Genomic DNA, 22,339 nt, shown 5'->3' on the forward strand with positions numbered 1-22,339 from the left:
AGAGTAGCTTCTGAATTGGCTCTTACCTTGCTATGACTTTTAATTGCTACAAAAGGCTAAATACTTTCTGTATATGTACATCTGGCAAAGGCTTTGCAAATGTAGCAGAACAAATGTTCTCAATCAGTGTTTTTGTTGCCTAGGTTTTAGAGCAATAATAGAACAGATTCAATCAGCAAGGTCACTTAGTTGTACTTCCTGGCCAGGATGGAATTTATATTTTCCAGCCAGCCCGAATACTTGACAATGACCAGCAGCTCTTGAAGAAGCAGAGAGGAATCATTATTCTGAAAAAATGCATTTATATCTCTAGCACCACTTCATACTCCATTAGACTTGATTCTATCTTAAAATAAAGGCATATTTAAGTGTAAAGGAGTCTAATAAAGTCAGAAGACCCAGATTTCAGGAGATCCTGGTTCAGTAGGACTGACTTGTCTTATTAGACTCCCTAAACCTTAGTTTCTTATCTTTAAAATATGATTAATAATACCTACCTTGCAGAGTCACTTTGAGGTTCAAATAATAATGATATAATGGGTGTGAAATATGCCATAACCAAACAGTCTTTATTATTATACTGAACTTGGATAATTTATCCTAGGTAACCACTTAGGAACCACATGAAGGGCAGGTATTGATCATGCCCAAACACCTTGTGGCGAGGATCACTTTGTTTCTGTTCATCTCAGTCTTATTTCGGGCTTAGAGATCCTCCAATCAGAACCTGCTGCTGTACCTCTGTATCCTCAGAGATATCAACTTGAGCAGTGTCTAGCTAGTAATAAGCACTGAGAACCCATTCTGGTCAAATAAATGGTTATTTTTTTCTTTTATTAATGAAGACTTAGCTACAGCCAGCACTATGATAGGTGCTGGGGAATAGAACGCTGAATAAGATAGACATACCCAGGTCTTCTTGGAGATTATACTCTTTGGAGGAGTGAGAATGCAAAGAAAGACCAAGATTAAACATTTTTTAGAATTCCACAAAAGATATGTAGTGTTATAATTAAAAACCTGCTATGAGGAAAAATAATGGGGAGGTGTTTTATCAATCAGCCCGTGTGGACAGAAATAACCTTATTTGAGTTTTAAAATAAATCCATTTCTCTTTAATAAGTAAAGCAATACAGGGCAGCCCCTAAAAATTTCTAAAAATTTGACACTACAAACCAAGACACACTATAATACTCTGCTACCACCCAAGGCTTCTACAAGAAAACTGGTCTAAATCATGTTAACTGACAATGTTAATTCTCATCTTCCAAATATTTAAATATTGGAGTTCCCCAGAGTTCAGGTCCCCTCTTCTCACTCATTCAGTAGGTGATTTCATTCTATCTCCATCTCATGGTTTTGCTTAACCACTTATATGCTAACAACTCCCAAATTTATATCTAGCCTGGACTTCTCACCTGTATACTCAATTGCCTACTAAACAACTCTTCTTAGAGATCTAGTAGGCATATCAAATTTAGCTTGTCCCAAACAGGATTCCTAATTTCTCCTGCCTACAAACCTGATCCTCCAGTCCTCTTCTCCATCTCCATCACCATTGTTCTAGTTGCTCATGCCAAAATCTTTGGAGTCATTCTTCACTTTCTCTTTTCTCTGCTCACATCCTATATCTACTCCACCAGCAAATCCCATGGCTTAACTTTCAAAGCCTATTTAGACTCTGAACACTTTTCCCACCTTCACTACCCACATCCTCTTCTGAGCCATCAGCACCAATTACCTGGATCATGGTAACAGCCTAACTGGTCTCCCTGCTTCCACCCTTTTCCTCTCACAGTGTATTCTTATCACAACAGTCAGAAGGGTCATTTAAATATGTACGTAAGGTCATGTTATTCCCCTGATCAGAACCCTCCATTCACAGTTCCTTCCCTTTCCACTAAGAATGAAATCCCAAATCTTTACCATGTCCTGTAAGGCACTGCACAAGCTGTTCTTACGTCTGATCTCATTTTCTACCACAATTTTCTTCATACATTATACACGCTAACCTGTTTTCTGTTTCTCATGTTCACCAAACACAGTCCTGCCTCAGGTCCTTTGCACTTGCTATTTCATCTGTCTGGAACCCTCTTGCCTCCAGCTGTCTCCATGACTCTCTCCTTCCCTTCATACAGATTTCTACTTAAATGTTACCTCTTGATGGTTATTTTCTGTCCATCCTATATAAAATGATATTACCTTTCATTTTCTTTTTCTTCTAACCTATCTCTACTTATTTTCACTTTGTCTATTACTATTGGATATTATATTACATGTTTGTTTGCTTCTTGTTTTCTTCCCCCCACTAAAATATAGAATACTGGAGAACAGGAACTTTTCTTGCCTTATTTACTGCTGTATCTCTAGTGCATAAAACATAATAAGTGCTCAAAACTATTTCTTGGATGAAAATTCTCCTCATAGAGGACAAGCACAATCAGGTGAGCAATAGATAACAGGGATTGATAAAAAGAAGATTTGATCTGTGATTTTGTCATGACTAATGTCTGCCCTGGATTAGCTAAATGCATTTTTTCTTTTCAAGTATTGTTTACTTTCCAGGGATTGCAAACTCAAAAGACCTCAGTTCCCAGGAAAATACTGAATTTTTTAAGAAGAGGGCTGGATATTAGACAAAATCAAAACATAGACTAGAGAAAACATGCCTTGCTTTAAAAGGGCAACAACTACTTTGTTCTATAAGATTACTGCTGTTTTTGCTGGAATGTATGCCCAGGGATATAAGAGCTTCGAAGTTTTCAAGTGAAGCTGAAAGACTGGATATGATGTCTTTTAATTTTTAAATATTAGTATTCATTTTTGAAACATTGTATGATCCAACAGAACCAATTTTTTGGCCCATAGTATACCAGTTTGTACTCTCTGTTCTAGGTAGCAGTTAAATGATTTCATTGTGCTTTACAAAAGTATGCAGTTAATCTTCCCTCACTTGGTCTCCTTAGCAGCTTCTGACAATATAGTGGAAGCCCAAGAAAGAGCAAGAATCCTTATGGACCTGTCATATTTTTTTTAAGTCAGAACAAGCTCTGGCTTGTTTTGAGAAACTTAAGATATTTCCTTTGGAGTTGGACCTTTTAGGCTTTATCACATCATAGCCTGGCCTCATTGGCAGTAGTATTCCTACTTGGAATACTAGTATGGCTTGTTTTATGGAACAATAACTTCCTGATGAGCTCTAAGTCAAATATTTAAAATGCCTTAAGTGATCATTATGGAGAAGAAACATGATGCATCCTTTCATTAAGTGAAAAGGGCTTTTGTAAAGTGAAAACTCACATCTAATATATCCAATTAACAGGATCAAGTTTTGTAACCTACCCATCTTCTTACCTATCTGTCTTCTGTCTGCACCTACCACTTCCTTATTCTCAGGTGAACAATTTGCCACTAAGTGCAACTAGCATTTCAGTAAGAAGTTCATCCTAAATTTTTTCTTTGGTGAGCCAAGAGTCTGAACTTAGGTTCAAGAAATTCTGGTAATTATTTCTGTTTCTCTGCACATACTTCCTTTCTCATAAAACAGAGGCATATCATTGAATCTCTCTCTCTTCATTCTCAGTGCTGCTGCTTCACTCTGTCCCACCATACCTGAATAGAAAACTTTCTGAGCCTGCTCAGGATGCTATAACAAAACACCTTAGACTGGGTAATTTTTAAACATTATAAATTTGGTGCTCACAATCCTAGAGGCTGGGATGTCCAAGATCAAGGCACCAGCAGATTCATATCTGGTAGGGGCCTATTCCTCATTTTTGTCTGAGATATCAGCATGGCCTTTACCATTCATATTTCTACTAACATTCTGATCACGACCATTTAGGCAATCTCTAAGGTGACTGAGGAATTCTCTACAGCTCTCTTCTTCCAAGCCCTCACCAGAATTGCCCTTAAGGCTCTTTTCAAATCTCTTCTACCCTCTATCCATTACCCAGTTCCAAAGCTGGTTCCACAACTTTAGGTATTTGTTACAGCAGCACCCCACTTCTCAGTACCAATTTCTGTCTTAGTCCATTTGGGGTGCTATAACAAGATACCTTAGACTGGATAGTATATAAACAACAGAAATTGATTGTTCACAGTTCTGGAGGCTAGGAAGACCAAGATCAAGGTACCAACAGATTTGGTATCTGGTAAGGACCCATTTCGCATAGATGGCACTTTCTTTGTGTCCTCACATGGCAGTAGCAGCAAACAGGTTTCCTCAGGCATCTCTTATAACAGGCCCCATTTATGAAAGTTCTACCCTCATGACCTAGTCACCTCTCACATGCTTCCCTCGTTTTTTATTTTTTGTTTTTTTAGAAACAGGGCAGGGTCTCACTCTGTTGCCCAGGCTGGAACGCAGTGGCTCAATCATAGCGCACTGCAGCCTCAAACTCCTGAGCCCAAGTAATTCTCCCACCTCAGCCTCCAGAGTAGCTGGGACACACCACCATGCCCGACTAATTGTTTAAATTTTTTGTAGAGACAGGGCTTCACTTTGTTGACCCAGTTGGTCACAAACTCCTGGCTTCAAGCGACCCTCCTACCCCGGCCTCCCCAAGTGTTGGGATTACAGGCTTGAGCCACTGTGCCTGGCCAGGCCTCCGTCTTACATAATCACCTTGGGGGTTAGGTTACAACATATGCATTTTGAACAGACATTCAGACCATGACAGAAGCCCTCAGGTGGGATCTCCTAACCTGCTTCCCAACTTGTGAGTCAGAGGAGCAAGCTCAAACATTCCCTGCATTCCCTCTCTCCAGTCCCTTGGCTTCAGTTGCTATTTGTCCCATTCTATAATATCTGATCTTTGTGTTCACAGTGAAGAAATAGGTGGGTTCAAACTAAGAAGGTAAAAAGAGCTACACATGTACTTTGGGTGCCTAGAAGAAGTTACAAGCCTATAAATATTTGCTGTTCTTGCTACAGCTCTCTTTGTGAAGCATATACAAGACACAGCCCAACTAAAATGACTTTCGGTTTCTTAGTCAGTAAATGTCCCTAGAAGTATAGATCCTGCTGAGATTGAAAATTGCAATTGAAAATAGAAGACAAAAGAAAATCCAGGTGTCATTATGGTGATGGCAATTCTGCCCTCTGATTATAGGATAGATGTTTCCCTTTTGATGTGACTGCCTGGGCTGAATCAAAGAATCTGGTTGAGTCTCTGGGCCTAGGTCCACAGTTTTCAACTTAAACAGCCATCATTACATAATATCTTTCAAAGACATTTTTATAAAATGGACCCCAAAATCACAAAGGTACTTTTTTCACCATAGTTTTCTTCCATAAATTTACTGCTGAAAAAATGTCTGCTACTTGAGAGCACAAATTGTTCCTGCTGCTGAAGTTTTCCATCTACCTAATAGCAACTCTACTCTGTAAATAAGAGAAATTGCTGAAAAACTTCCCATTTCACGACTTTTAAAACATTTGAAAGCTCTTCTGATCAGAGAGAGAGACAGAAAGACCAAAAAATTTATGGCATAAAGTGAACATCTTAAAACAGGAAAAACCTTTTGAATCAAGTCAATTAATGCCCCAAGATGAAAGAGAAGTCAGTTTTCAGAGTAACAAAGAAAATTGTATTGCTCTCTCTATTTAAAATTGGCTTTTAATAATGTATAATTGATGGTGTATTTAAGATGGTGAGAAAACAAGTACAAATTGTGATTTGCAGCCCACAGAGATTTCTTAAGAAAGCCTGCTTTATCCCCAACATAGGCAGAGGCAGAGGAAGGTAGTGGTTCCTGGAGAGCCATGTTTTACATAGAGGGCAGGAAGCATTGCTAATTATGTGGTGAATTTTTTTTTTTTTACCTGAAATTTTGTGGCTTAGTTTTTTAAAAGACCACCTCTTGCAGCAGGCACGACAGACACAGATTCCAATTTCCTACCCCTATTCATTGTGTGTACCCTCACAATGTTCCTTGTTGGCATATTTTGTCCTTCACAGCAGTCCCACTCTCTTCCCTTTTCTATCCTTCCCCCTCTCTCCATACTCAAAAAGAGTGACATTTATTTGTGTTTCTTACATTTCCATTCTATGACTCTCCTGATTGGCTGTTCTCTCTCTCTCTCTCTCTCTCTCTCTCTCTCTCTCTCTGTGTGTGTATATATATATATATATATATATATATATATATATATATTCTTTTTTATAAAATATAAACTGCTAAATGGATCTTAATTGTTATATTGAGCCTGGCTAATTTCTCTTAAGCAATAATCCTGTATAGAGATAAGGGACATTCCTAGAGAAAGGTTGACAGTCTGGCTTTCAAGAGTGACAAACTGTCAGTGGTCAGCAATTTGATTTTGACAGTGCCCCAGAATTGATCCATCCAGGAAGACTGACTGATGCCAACTAAACTCACAAGGAACTGATGTACAAACTAGATTGTCTCTCTCTTTTCTAGTTTCCGGTTACATGGTAAGCTGAATTAGTAATAAACTAGTCACTTGGTAATTATGTAATTACGTTAAAGGGAGGTTAGGTAATCTTGTAGGTAATTTTATCTAATTACAATGAGACCAATAATGTCCCTGTGGAAAATACATCTCTGGTCTGATGTCTCTCAGATTCAGTATTTTTCCTATGGACATTGCTGAACTCACATTCTAAATTCTCCTCTGACTTCCCATTTCTCTAAATTTCATGATACCATACCCTCTTTTGATGATACACTCTTTAGATTTATTAATATCACTGATTAACTACAGGTTAAGTCACTGTTCCCTGAGCCTGGGAGACATTATGTCTTCTTCCATTATATTTTGATTTAATTGATCCAATGCTCGGAGTTCTAGGGATGCCCCACTGGAGCAGCCTAAGTCTGCTATCAGGTAGGCTGGTGTTGGCTGAAGAGGCCAAGTGATTAGCCTGGATTTCTCATTCTGTTTTAGCTCCATTGGGCATATTATATCACATATATATTACAGTCATTTATTCAAATAAGTAAGGGAAATGGATAAGCTAATTTTACCTGCTTACCTTATATTGGATTATGCTCTACTGGGGCTAAATGAAACAGTTAAATCCTGCAAACTCATTAGATTTTATTTGATTCTGAAAGTAATTTTATGATGTTGTTCTCCTGCAAAAGAAGAGGGCCTGTGGCCTGAGAAGTACTAGATGGTAATCTTGCTAAACCAATAAGATAATTAAACAGAAATAAGAAAATATTGGTCTTGGACCCAGAATAAAGTAGCTTTAATAGTTCCCTGAAATACATTTAGAGCAAAAGCATATATGTGACATCTTAAATGCATTCAAAACGAATTGAGAGCAACTATTCCTTTTCAGATAGACTTACCACTTTTAATAGTAAATTAATCAAATTTTAAATAGTTTATTTTACAAAAATTTGATTCATACAAATGTATCAAGAGCAAAGCTACTGCATTAAGCAAGAATTTTCTGGAAAGGAAAACAGAATGGTAGTACATCTTATATACTAGAAATATGGGAAGATCCCAAGTGTTACTGATTTAATTACCTTTTCCTGTTTATTCTGTTTGCTCCAGATTTAATCTACAAAATTGAGCTTGCAGGGGGCCTGGGAGCAATCTTCCTCCTCCTTGTACTGCTGGTGGTCATTTACAAATGCTACAACATTGAATTGATGCTCTTCTACAGGCAGCACTTTGGAGCTGATGAAACTAATGATGGTAAGCTGTCTTCTACTGTTCAAATTCCATTAAATGGCATGCATTTATGATTATGTAAGAGAACTTCCCTATTTTTAGAAAGTAAAAGCTGAAATATTTAGGGGTAAAGCGCTATGGCAAATTAGTTACCTTTAAGTAGTTTAGAAGACTTACCAAGAAAAAGAGAAAAGAGGAGAATATATTAACAATAGGTAAATCTGAGTAAATGCTATGTATGTTTTTTGAAATAGTTTTATTTTTATAATATTCCTATACATTTGACTTTATTTCCAATAAAAAGTTTAACAATGAGACATTAGTTGCTCAGGAGATAAAACAATTGCTGTCAAATCCCTCCCTCTTAGTAAGAAGCAAATTAAGAATCAATTCCAATTTTTTCAGAAAATGCAAGTTTAAGTACAGATCATTTATAGCCATTGCTGCCATCTACAAAACAAGCAATCATGCAAGAAACAGATTGAAAGCTATGGAGACAATCCTTTTAAAGCTCAGAGTACATGTACCTACATATTTTGAATGCTTATAGCACCATTCTCAAAGGTGATCTGAAAGAATAAAAATTCAGAGTGTAGCTCATAATTTTCTTATGTTTGCTGTTTATGAATTTTGAAAATCTTGTGAGTGAAATATCAATAAAGCAGTATACTGAGCTTTGTTTCTTTGAACATTTAAAATGATTTAATTTTTTTCAAGGGTACAAACTGCCATGTTTCCAATCAAAATCAATAAGAAATCATGGCATGTAGCTTCTTATACATAAAGTTCTCATCCCACAACTGCTGTAAGCCTTGGAAATGTGTATAGAATGCCACAGGTAAGCCAAAAAATTTTTTAGAAAGTAGTCCTATTTGGAAAACATTATTTTAAAAAGACAGACTTAAAACTGAGTTTTCATTGTACCAAAATAAGTAAGGTTGGAGCTTTTGTTTATTTTTTTGAGTTGATGGTCTTACCTCAAAAAAGAGAAATTTACAATTTTGATTTTAATTTTATAGTGATAGATGTAATGTCAAAATTTTTGAGGAATCTGATTTTGGTCTTATTGTTACTATTATATGAATGATCATATGGGCGGGTTTTAATTGACTTTCATATTTTCATAGTAAATTACAGAAATTCTTTTTTTTTAACTACAAAGAAATGTGTGTTTTTTGTTTTGTTTTGTTTTGCCTTTTTTTTTTTTTTTTTGAGACAGAGTCTCACTGTCACCCAGGCTGGAGTGCAGTGGTGCAATCCTGGCTAACTGCAGCCTCAAACTCCTGTACTCAAGCAATCCTCCTGCCTCAGCCTCCTGAGTAGCTGAGATTACAGGTGCATGCCACCATGCCTGGCTAATTTATTATTATTATTATTATTATTATTATTATTATTATTATTATTATTATTTCTTGTAGAGACAGGGTCTCGCCTTGTTACCTAGGCTGGTCTCAAATTCTTGCATTCAAGCAATCCTCTGGACTTAGCCTCCAAAAGTGCTGGGACTACAGACGTTAGCCACTGCACCTGGCGTGAAATGCTTTTTGATGAGTACATATGCATGCTCATTTGCTCATTTTCAAATCTACACATTTACTCAGCAATTACAGCAGCCCGTTTAAAAGTACTACAGACTCTTATTCAGACATATCTTAAAAATGAAAAATTAAGGCCTATTCCAACAATTATTATATACACTGACAATATATATGGAAATATGATCAATTACCCTCAGTTCTTCCTCTATACAACAGTTAATATTGAAAAATCTTGACTTCTTATCTGTACACAGAAAAAAAACTAGAGAGAATATGTTATTGAGGGAAATGTCCCTGGTTCCCAGGTGCCAGCAAGTGGCTAAAGTATCCAATTGTGAAGGTAAAAGATGTATTATCTATGTAAAAGAACATAAAAGGGGCCAGGCACAGTAGCTCACAAAATCTCAGCATTTTGGAAGACCTAAGCAGGAGGATTGTCTGAGCCCAGGAGTTCAAGATCACCCTGCGCAACATAGGGAGACCTCACCTCTACAAAAATTAGTTTAAAAAATATTAGGTGGGCATGGTGGTGCATGCCTTTGGTACCAGATAGTCGTGGGGGCCGAGTCAAGAGAATCGCTTGAACCCAGGAGTTCAAGGTTGCAGTGAGCTATGATCGCACCACTGCACTCCAGCCTGGGTGACAGAGTGAGACCCTGTATCTAAAAGAAAAAAGAATAAAATAAATAAAAATATGAAAGGGAGGCTTCTGTGATTAATATGTTTTGAGTCCTGATAATATGCAGTTTGTTAATCTCTGAGATTATATGATTTATTATGTTAATCTATAATAATTAATTACCTTCATCACTGATACCCAATAACCTAGACTAACTGATCGGTTATAGTACATATTTGTGAGATTAATTTTATGCTGATATGATACAATTTTTCAGGAATTAAATATTCCACTTTGCATCTTTATCTGCAATGTGGCTCATGGGTTCAAAGGTGTCCAGTAATATAGAGCATTTTGATTACATAATTTTATGTATTGATTCCAAATTCATTGTTTGGGGGAAAATGCAATATGGGGAGAGGGTACTTCAAGTGTTTTCATTAGGAAGGATGGCTAAAATATTTTATATTTCTGCATAGAACCTTGGACTTTAAGTATATAACCTCTGTATTAGCTTCAGTGGAATACTAAAAAGTCAACATGTATATGGTGAAAATGAATAAATGAATTTTAACTGCCTTTTAGAAATCTACAGTTACAGAATGCCAAATGTCATCCAGATAATCTATCAAATTTTTCATTTCACTATTTAAATATTTTGACATATCATAGGCACAACTTAATTTTAACCATATGCTTTTTCTTAATGCTCTATGATAATATCTATAATAGTATTTCCTAAAAGTTCTTATAAAAATGCCTGATTTTGTACAAAATAAAATCCATCCAACAAACTTTAACTTCTTAGCCATGTTTAAAATTTAATTCATTTTATTTCACCCCACCAATGATTGCTTCATTTATTTAACCTTTCAATTTTTCAGTCATTAAATATTTAAGTGTCTACTAAGTGGCAGGGACTATGCATGATGCATTTACTTATATTCTTCATCTGGATTAACACTACAGTCACACACACACACACACACACACGTACTATAGTACTATAGTAGGTAGTAGGTATATAATAATCAACAAGATTACACAGTATTTGCTCTGTAGAAACTAGGAGTTTAGCACTCTCTTTAGCACAGCTGCGGAACAACTGAGTTATAAACACGAATGGCTTCTTGATAGGGAACAGGATTCGAATCAGATTTTATAACAGAAAAGGACAAACGTAACAAAAGGAAAATTCTTCTACAAAATGTTTCGTTATCTTCCTTATAACTTCTCTCTTTATTAGGAACAGCATACCTATGGTAACCACTGTGCCAGCCCTCTTCTTTACACTGTTCTGTCTGCATTGTGCTCTATTTCCTGGTTCCTCAGATGAGCTTAGTCAGCATGATTTAGCACAAAGGAAGGCTCACTAGCCTTGCCTAGAAAAGCGGTGCTGCTGAACAGCCTTTTGGTTTAGAAACTATTTTCAGGCCTTGCTGTTAACCTTATTTGCATCATGTTGTTGATTTTGCTTTATCTATCTTGCTCCTCTTTGTGAGCAACAGCTGCAGCTATTCATGAGGTTTCCTTGGCTGTCTGCATAAGACTGAAGTGCATTATTTAAACTGTAGCATCCGTATCACTGCTGGCTCACTAGCTGGTATCCTAGAACTTCTGGGACATCTGACATGGTGGCTTTGAGAGCTTTCTTCCTGCTCTGGCCAGCCACCATAAGCTCTTCACCTTTAGTTCATCTTAAAGGGACATGAATGAAACCAGAAGCATTCATTTTTTCAACAAATGGTGTGCTTCTAGAATGCGAGGTAAAATTTATAATCCAGATGTGTTGGGTGTTAATACGTACCAAGGACATGCATGCTGTTTGTCACAACTTGGAAAATGTAAGTATAGAAGTAATTCTAGGGGTAAGTGTTTGTAGCATTGAACTGCAATATCAGAATATAGGTGGAGCCAGTAAGGACAGAACCAAGAATATGTGAGTTTAGTATGTTTGGAAGACAAATAACCATAGTACAAGCAATAGGACAGGAGTCTAGAAGGTCTGGTCAGATGGGTAAAGAAGTCAAGTAGCCATTGCAGATGCTCAACAAATAATTGTTGAATGAATTAATAAGTGGTTGAATTTAGGGAGGTTTGTGAAACAGGAAAGTTATCAAAGTCAGAGAGAGTAACAGGGTCTGGTCTGACATTATGGAGTTTGAGGCAGCAACACTATCAAGAACAATGAAATATATTCTGCTCATGTGAATGGAGCTATTTGTCCTTTGGCCTATTTTATTCTTCCAGCTGTGTATCATCGGCAGCTCTGAGTCCCAGGTGAGTAATTATAGCTGGAGAAAGTCAGGGGCCTGCAGGTGTATCCTGCACGTGATTGGAACAAGGGCAGAGGTGCTAGGATTACCAGGAGGTTCTTACATTAGCATTGCTTATGAACATTCTCACTTCCAAGCAGAACTTTATGCACACCAGTGGAATGCACCCAACTTGTAAGCGAAATGATCTCAACTACCCAGGGCAGTCCTTCATGTACATTTGCTTCCAGGCAATCAAGTAATCCAACCAAGGTTTATGGAAGCCTTTTGCAGCCAGAAAAGATGCTAAAGAGTATTAACCCTTTCTCTTTCTTTCAGGCACCATCTTAATATAAATAACCAGAATTTCTTTTGTTTGGGAGTGGTGAAGGCTAAAATCTTACTAAAATTAGAACAACATAATCCTACTTCAGAGATAGGGAGGTCTCATCCACTCCTAAAAGAGGGTATCTACAGCACATATGTCTATAGTTTATTCCTCCTTCAGCATGTAGAATGAAATCATGGTGTGGGTTGTGGTGGAAGTAAATGAGTGGCTGCTTCATTTTAAAAATTACCTTGTCGTCAGGTTTTAGATATGTTCTAATTAGGTATGTTTTAATAGAAAATATTGATGTGTTTGAGAAAGAAATCCTGAAATTTTTAACAGTCTTTCGCAGTTATTATTTGTAAGTAACTGGGTTTACTAATAGTTCACAGGAGTCTGTGCTCTCTACGTTAACTTTAAAAAAATTTTTTTAATAAGGGAATTTTGAAAATCTCACTATAACTTTTTCAGTATGGATGTGGTCCATCTAAAACCTTCAGAAACTAATACCTCAAGTAGCTATGTTCATTAACATTTTGCAGGGAAAAAAATTGTATGCATACATGCACATGTTCTCTCTGGAGAGACTGGCTCTGAGCCAATACAGCAAAAGAGGAAAAAATACACTTGTAAAGCACAGTTAACTCCCTGACTAAATGTGTGGAGGGAAAATCTGATTTGGCAGTACTGGACGGATGTATATTTTGAAACAAAGGCTTCTTTTGGAAGCTTGTGTCATATTAGTTGGCCATGAACTGAACAAGAGTAACAGGCAATGCACTTGTATAAAACCCAGCTGCTGTCTCTAATATTTGGTAATGAACTGCTTTTTGTATATGAAGATGACGACACTAACCAACTGGAACTATGGCATGTGCTGTGAACAGTGTCTCCAGGAGCAAGGCTGGATTATTTCAATCTTCCACACTCTAGGGCCCAGCCCCTGTTGGATCTTTTGCACATATTTGTGCAAACAAGATATAGTCTGTGGCCAAGTAACAGAGCCAAGCCAACTGGAAAATAAAGGGGTTAAATCCATGACTTTGGTCTATTTAGTCCTGCATTCAAACACACTGAGCTAATCATTCACACATCATTGACTATTACAAATGCATATAGTCACTGAAAGTCACAAATAATAATTCTCTCTTTTATTCTGTTCTGACTATAGGTGGCCCATTGCATAAGTTTCAATTCATATCATATGACTAGGTTATTTTGAAAGGGATTAGATTTCCTATATCATGGCATGTGACTTATTTTTTTCCAATTATTAAAGATGGTCACTAATTATTGTGCTATTCCTGCCTCTTAGTACTCAAAGAGAACCTGCTAATAGTTACAACCCTTTTGTTGTTCTTTATGTTTAAGACAACAAGGAATATGATGCCTATCTCTCTTATACAAAAGTGGACCAAGATACTTTAGACTGTGACAATCCTGAAGAAGAGCAGTTTGCTCTTGAAGTACTGCCAGATGTCCTGGAAAAACACTATGGATATAAACTCTTCATCCCAGAAAGAGACCTGATTCCAAGTGGAAGTAAGTACTTTCAAATTTTGTGTTTAAAACGTTCCGTTTCTTTTAGGATGTTATGTGAAGGCTTCAAACATCAGAGCCAAGTATTTAGACAGTTGTTTCTCATAGTAGAGTTTCTTAAATCCAAATTTTTCCCATATGTCTGTGTTCTGACTTTCTAGCATCTGAATATTTTTAAAGGCATTCTCACTAATATTTTGGGTATGATTTCTAAATTGTGCCATAATGGTCATTTTTATTATGTTGCCTTAGTATCCTGAAAAGCATTATGATCTTTTAAAAAAATCTGTAAAAGTTAGTTAAAGCCTTTTCAATATATTTCAGTTCCAAAGCTAGTCTTCTGTCACTGAGCGTCTACTTATACCTACAATTATTGTCACTAATGGCTTTGAATCTATGCCTTTCAACCTTGTTATTCATTATGCCTTGTCACTTATTTCCAGATTTATGGAAAAATTCACTTAAAAAGGTATATGAGGCCATTGGGTACAGCACTCTCACTGTGTACTTAAATTATTTTCAAGACACTTGAATGCTAGGCTTGAATGCTATTTTTAAGTTATGCTACACATTGAAAGCTATATTGAGGCTTTCAGAATAAATTCAGTTTCAAGTCAAAATATGTACTTTTTTCCCATTAACGTCCAGAGTGCATACACATACACAGTAAAGTATAAGGAGAACACAGAGAAATCTAAGACATAGTCCCCGCTCTCGAAGAGCTTAAAATGCCATTGAGGAAAATATAAGTTCTAGAACTTATTTGCATATAAGTACTAATATCCTTGAGAGGGGAAGATTGAACTGGTAACTATAAATCATAACATGTTAATTTCAACATGTGATAATAACAAAATAAAAAGCTTATATTACCAGTACTTGACAGTGTATAAAATAATTTCACATACATTACTTCATTTCATTTTTACAGTAACCCTGTGTTGTGAGAGAGTAGGTACTTACATCCTCATGCTGAGGAAGCAAAACCCCAAAATCGTCCAAGATCAAACAGTTGGCAAATGGTAGAGCTGGCAGTGGAACCTAGATTTATTTGACTTTGGTTCTCACTCTGCTAGATCATGCTGTTCCTCAATAACATTTATTCAGATTACCAGCAGGCTGCCTTGGTCACTAAGCTGACAGGAGACAAATGGAAACAAATGGGTTTTGATTGTTCATCTCTTTTCTTAGGGTTCATTTATGTCTGTGTATGTTGATGTGTGCACGTTAGTATGCACACTTAGAAATGCATGGAAAGGAACAAAGAAGGCAATATTTACTGGTTTATTTTTTCCTGCTCCACAAATTTAAGAATTCCCCAAGCTTCTTATCATGGTCCTTCATTCTTTTCTTTCTGCAGTTTTCCCCATACTATCCTATATTTATTTTTTCTCCAAGGAACATCCTGATACCCCATTTTTACGACTTGAAATACTATTCTACATTTGTTGTTTCTCTAAGGAACATCCTGATACCTCAGAGTCATTTTTCATTCTTCTGTGTCTTTCTCTCAAATCCAGTGTCCCTTGCATTTTTTTCATTCTCACTTTTCCATCCTAGTGTAGGCCCTAATTATCTAACTCCTTCAGTGTTAATTATCCCTCTACCTTCCTTATCTTTCCTCCCATCCATTCAGCCCCACTAATATCAAGTACATCTCCTCGATCATGTCACTTCTGTGTTCAACAAATGAATCATTCACTATTTACTACAGGATAAAATTTATAACCCTTAGCTAAACACTTCTACAATCTTTTGCTAGCCCAGATTTATCTTCTAGATTTGTCTCCTACCACTTCCTCTACTCATAGTTTCCACTCTAGCCAAACTGTGCCTTTGATATACATTGTATGTCCCTGTAATGCATTTGTTCATGTTTGACTATGACTTTGCAAATCCTACTTATCCTTCTCCATATCACTGCCTCTGTGAAAGGTCCATAATAATCTCTCCAGCTGTAGAATTCATGGTGTATAATCACTTATTTGACAGTAAATTTGTACTCCTGTGACATTTTGCATTTTAAAATAATTTTACTAGCTTTTCATCTATTTATGTCTTTTCTAGCCAGCAAGATTATAAACTCCATGAGGACAGGGACTATATCTCATTTATTTTTGTATCCCTATAGTCATATAGCAGAAGACTTGAGCTCATTAGATGCTTCATAGATGTTTATTGATTTTGTTTGAAAAATGTCATCAGGATGGGCAGAGATTTTATAGTCCACAGGACAACTATGCAGTTTTTAGATGCAACCACTGGAGGGTGTTTGATTTTAATCCTTCCTTCCTGAACGAGGAAATTCATGTTCTCTGAATTCCGATTTGCGAGTGTAACCTGCAGAGGCTCTTAAAAAGGCCCTTTGACAATTTTTCCTTTCCATCAACATTTTAGAGTTAGCTGAGCAGTCACCATGTCAGGATTAACGAGTTTTTCCTTGGCATTTTTAGCACGCATTCAGGAAGTCCATGAAGTATATGAATAATATACTTGATTTACACATGAATGACAGAGTAGAATATTTTGGACTTGGTGTATATGTGTTATTAAAGAAGCTTCTGTGGTCTGTATTTTCAACCATTGGTACAGATTTAACAGCTTATACTATATAAATATAGACACATTCCTGTGTGGGGGGAAGCCTAGTTACAGTATTATAAGCTGTGTTTGTCCCTCACATCTCATTTAAAACATGTTGACCTAAGACTACTCCTTCCTCTGAAAACTAGCAATGAGGCCTTTGAGGACTATGAAAGCAGACTTCATAAAATCATTCTTGATCCACAACAATAATTTTCTGTGAATCAAATTAATGACATCTATGATATAAACCCATTCATATTTAATGTCTTCACTTTTGATGTATCTTCAGTCTTTTTGTACTACTCTCACGGTATTCCAACTCAACCTCATCAACACACAAACCTTTCCAATGTACATAGTTTCAAAAGTACATGAAAATCTCTCTCCCTCTCTCTCTCTCTCTCTCTCTCTCTCATATAACCAAGAATTCTCAGAAATCTTGGTTACAAAGATGTCACTTTCCAAGGTGAGCTGGGGGTGTCTGTGCCACCCATGCCCTACCAGGAATATGTTGTCCTTTGGCCATTATTAACCAGCAGAGATGGAGAGATTTGATGCAAATATTTTTCCTAAATGCTGAAACTGAGTGTTCCGATCTGGACATTATTTTCCTGGCAGTGACTACCTTTCCATTCTTGAGCCTGTGGCCAGGATCTTCCTTATGTTTTCTCAGGTTGGGTGCCTAAATATGGCAAGAATTCTTACTTTCCAGTAAAAGTTTGGTCTGTCTTTTCCCAGACTAGAAACATCTGTCCCTGAGAGTAGCGAAAGCAACTTTGTTGCCAACAGGCATCTGAATGTCAGAAGTGACAGGCAACCAGAAGAAAGCCAGATAGAAACCACCCTATTCAAACTGCCTAGAGACACAAACTTGAGAAGTAGAGATTTTTCTCACCCATGCAGCTGCTGGTTTTTGTGGTATAAACTACTCTACACAGAGCACATTGTGTTCATGGGGCCTAGAGGATCCTTGAGGAATGAACAGATGTGCTGTGAAGCTGACATGTGACCAACAGAACCCAGCTGTGCAATTGAGATCCTGAGATTGGGGACATTTTTGGATGAGTACCATTTAGGCTCTTGGGCCTATCTTATCTCAGTGTTTTTGTAGAGATTAAATAAAAACCAAAAATGTAAAAAGTTATTGAATCAGGCTGAGGGCCACTGGTCAGATGGAGAAAATAGCATTGTAAAACTAAAAGTAGAAACAACCCAATCCTGTACTCTTTGTTTCCCTTTAAAAGTAAGAAAGTAAGGTGCTGAAAGGTGCATATGCAATATTTATTAACAATTATAAATTAAACTAGTTTTGGATGAAGCTTTAGAAAAAGCTACAGATGTCTAAGTGGACTTTGAAGAGGAAAAAAAAATCCTTGGAAGGCTTTTACCTCAATTTCCCTTTCTATTTATAGAAAGACTATGAGGATCCCTATGTGAGTTGTTCATGCATGATTGCATTCAAGAAATAAACTAGAAAACTAAAAATATTATCATGCTTATGGTTTATTGGCCACATCTTTTTAAATTATATTTATGAATTTAGCCTCATGTGTCAAATTATCTTTTCATTTGTCTTTATGCTCAATTTTCCGTGAAGGAATCCTAAGACTTTCAGTAATTTAAGGGAAAAAGTATAATGTCTGATTACATTCTTGCATTTGGTAGACTTTCCTCACTAATCTAATCTTCAATTCTTTAATGCTTAGTACTACCCATGTGATTGTGTTGACAATGAAATGACAAATGACTGGAGAATACATCTGGTGTCAGATGATCTCTGGTTACTTCTGAAGTGAGGCATGCAAAAAAACATTTTTGTGCATGAATCTGTAAGCATTCATTGCCACTAGTTCCTCTAATAGCCGAACAGATTGGACACCATTTAATTAAGTTGTCTTTGGGGAGTAATAAAATCGTTTTCCAGACAATCTGATGTCTGTGACCTAAAAAGTTTGAGGGAGGGGTGACGTGAACAATCATGGAAATTTAACATATTGTGTGAACTTTACTCACATGGAATAAAATTGAACGTGTCCACCATCCCCTTCATGTTAAAGTCAAGAGAGAAAAAACTGTACTTCAATATGTCTAGCAATGTACTGAGGTCAATAGAATAATGTTTCTCATCAAAGTTTGAGGTAGAGGTTAGAGTTGATTATGTAGAATTTCGTTCAGGTAATCTGCTGTTTGGGTGGCACAAAGGACAGACATCTTAAACAAACAAACAAAAAACATAGTATAAAACCAGGGTAAGATTGTCTTAAGTACTGAAGGAAACACAGAAAAGACTGTAAGTAAGTGGCTTCGTTCCATATTCATTAAGGCTGCACCAGTAAGAATTAGTTACACTACAAGCTTTTAGGCCTTCAGAAGGGAGAAAGAAAGAGGTGGACGGTATTTTGCAGGTTTGCTTTCTTTGCTACTCTCCACTTTATGTTTCTTTCAATCTTCTCTAAATGTGTCCCATTCCCTACCTCTACTCTCTGTGAAGAGGTGAAGAGAGAAGAGAAAGAAGACAGAAATGTGGACAGCATTCAGAGTGGATTCTTCACGCTGTCATGCTTCCCCACTCACCCACAGGTGAAATGTGAAAGTACAGGATTCATTACTAGAAATATAGCCTCCAAACTCAGAACTGTAAATACACACAATTCCCTGTAGTCATCAGGTCTCAGCAAATTCATGTTAGCTGCTGAGTCAATGACTAATCAAAATTAATTAGGACCCTCATACTATAGAGAACAAAACTCCTGCCTAAGAAATTTAGCTCAGCTAACTGTGAATTATCAAGCCAAGAATTTGGAAGGGGAGAGGGCAGGAAAGGTTTTTGTAGGACAAGTAATATCACACATATTTAGAAAGGCTCCCAGCCAGGCACGGTGGCTCACGCCTGTAATCCCAGCACTTTGGGAGGCCGAGGCGGGCAGATTTCCTGAGGTCAGGAGTTCAAGAGCAGCCTGGCCAATGTGGTAAAACCCCATCTCTACTAAAAATGCAAAAACTAACTGGGCGTGGTCGCAGGTGCCTGTAATCCCAGCTACTTGGGAGGCTGAGGTAGGAGAATTGCTTGAACCCAGGAGACGAAGGTTGCAGTGAGCCAAGATCACACCACTGCACTCCAGCCTGGGCAACAGAGCGAGACTCCGTCTCAAAAAAAGAAAAAAAATAGTCTTCCTATACACACACACACACACACACACACACACACACACGCACGCACACGGCTAAATTAACATTATGTAGCCTCAGTCTCCATGGCAAACAACAGATACAGAATCTTACATCTGTCAGAGACAGAATCAAGACCTAAAATCTTTAGCAACATCAGCCAAGATAGAGTCAATGTGTATAACTATGCCAGTAGGTTAGTATTTAGAATCATTATATAAAACTCAGATAGTATTTTTAGTGAGACTACATTATAAAGTAACCCACTGTAAGCCTCTAGTTATAGCAAATGTGTGATATTTTCCCCAACTATGTAGTGGTGAATAATATATTTTTCTTTGATATATAGGCAACATATGTAGGCTTGATTTTAGGTCTTGATATATTAACCTATAGGTTTTATAAATATTGTTGATAGCTATAAATTAGCTAACGTTCACCAAAAATTAGTGGAGTATTATCTCTTTTGATGCATCCTGTCTCACCCTAATGGTGTGTCTTTTTAACTAATAATAGCTGCTGTGCATAACTGTGAATTTAAGCATATCAATTTACTATTATATGAATCTGGAAAGTAATAAATTATGCTTTTGTTTACAGGCTAAGTATTTGTCTTTTACCTTCTTAAAAAATATATCCTATATGCTGCTGATAATGACCTTGACATTAGTGGAGGTGTCGACACAAAAATAATTTACAAGGAGGTAAATGATTAGTTTGAGAAATCAGATGGTTAGTAGGCAGGAGTAAGACCACATAGAAATTCATGAATATAGAGTTTTTCCTCCCATGTCCTTCTTGCCTACATCTGCAGTAGACTCAGTGGCCTGAGAATTAAGAAAGTACTGAATTCTTTTGGAAAAGTGTATGTTTCCCATTAGAAGCAATTTCTTTTGGGGCTGCCATTCTTCCTGCTTCTATTTCCTCCTTCAGTTTGCCTTTTTCCTTCATTAATGAATGGCATAATTTGCTTTTAAGTCACTTTTCTAGATCTAATTCTATTTCTCCTCTAAATGCACTAGAATTTTGTTTTATACAATGACCCTTGAAAGATATTTTAAAATTGAATTTGCTTTGTTTTTAATAAGGCTTTAGGTAGCAACTTTCTTTGCTTTTTACAAATACTGGTGCTACTGACATGATAGTTTTTTCATTTCTCTAATAAGTACATATCCCACGGAGAGTCTAGTGGCAAGGCATTTTATTCCAGAATATATTCCTAACTCTCTGTCAACTCCCAGCAGAGACAAAATAAAAAGTTTTCTTTCATTTGCACTTATAATGTAAAAAAATGAATTTATATCAATTTAAGCACCCTATCAAAACTATGTTCAAGGAGACTTTTTTCTTTCTCTAATTGTTGAAGATTATGAATAGGTTAAATGTACTTGGCTTTGTTTCATGTCTCATAATCTGTTGTGGTTTCGCAGACTGGTCTAGAGAAACAGAAGGCTATCAGACACAGCCCCTTTTGGTCTTTTCTGTCATCAGAAGTTACATCAAACCACAGCTTGCAAAGAAATGACTTAGTGACCTTTTATTTAAGGGATATCTTATATTTTTATGTGGAAAAAGTCTTTTAAGGGATTCCTGCTACTCAGTTGCTAGATTTGCTGGAACAAGTCAGGACAAGATTTAGTGAGTATTCATATGTGCTGTGGATTTAAGGATTTTTTATTTTTTTTGAAAAACGTTTCTTTATTATCTCTTCGTGGTAACAAGCTTTTAAAAACATTTTCTGAAGGTTTCTAAAATGTCTCCCAAAAAACCACAACCCTATGAGGGCAAACCCCACTGCCTGTCAGGGACTACTACTAACTATGGGCTGGCAATGTCTTAACTTGATACCTGTTTCTGCTTAGATTATTTGAAACTTTTCCAAACCCAACCACCCTCCCTCCTTGGTCTTTAATTCAGAGGTGGCAAAACTTCTTTGTAAAGGTCCAGATAGTAAATATTTTAGGTTTTATAGATTATATATGGTCTCTGTTGCATCGTATCTTCTTATTCTTCTCTTTTACAACTCTTTAAAAATATATAAATCATTCTTAGCTCACAAGCCATACAAAAACAGGACATGGGCCTAATGTATCAGTCTCCAGATCACAGTCATTGGATGCAGACATACAACCCCGGGATGAAGGGGAAACTGGGGCACTTGCTTCATAGAAGCCAGCAACAATTCCCTGGCTGAAGATTAGCAACTAAAAAATATGAACTCTACCTATTTGGTCTCTTCCTCATTTACTTTTGTTTTCCGTGATGGCTAGGTTCTTATATTTTCCCAAAGACAACAAAAGAAAACTTAAGAAGAGAAGGAAGAAGGAGGCAGAGGGAGATAGGATAGAGAGGAACAATGGGATAGGTAAAAAGAAAGAGCAAGAAAGAAAACAAAGAGGGAAGTAAAAAGAAAAGAGGATAAAAGGGCAGAAAAAGAAAGGGATAAAGACAGAGGTAGAGAGGGGGAAATGGGGGAGAAAAAGAGAGAAAAACAGAGAGCAAGCCAGAATATGGAAGCTAGGGCACAGTCTCGCCTTCTTTTCCTTAGAGCCAGTCAGCTCTTAGAGGCACCTCCCCAGCTGCTTTCAAACATTGAGGTTGCTGCCCAGCCACTGATCATCATCCCAAGAAGTGAAATGTGGGCTTCACATC

General features: G+C 36.9%; 1 protein-coding gene across 1 annotated transcript in view; it reads left to right on the forward strand.

Annotated features, from left to right (window-relative positions):
• The window catches only part of IL1RAPL2 (interleukin 1 receptor accessory protein like 2), a 599,554-nt gene that overhangs the window by 571,332 nt on the left and 5,883 nt on the right, over positions 1-22,339 (forward strand). Inside the window, exons 7-8 of the mRNA XM_055267708.2 lie at positions 7,535-7,678; positions 13,766-13,936. Coding sequence (XP_055123683.2) covers positions 7,535-7,678; positions 13,766-13,936 — 315 coding nt within the window. The remainder of the gene's footprint in view (positions 1-7,534; positions 7,679-13,765; positions 13,937-22,339) is intronic.

This window comes from Symphalangus syndactylus, chromosome X (genome assembly GCF_028878055.3).
Source record: "Symphalangus syndactylus isolate Jambi chromosome X, NHGRI_mSymSyn1-v2.1_pri, whole genome shotgun sequence".
NCBI classification, from domain to species: Eukaryota; Metazoa; Chordata; class Mammalia; order Primates; family Hylobatidae; genus Symphalangus; species Symphalangus syndactylus.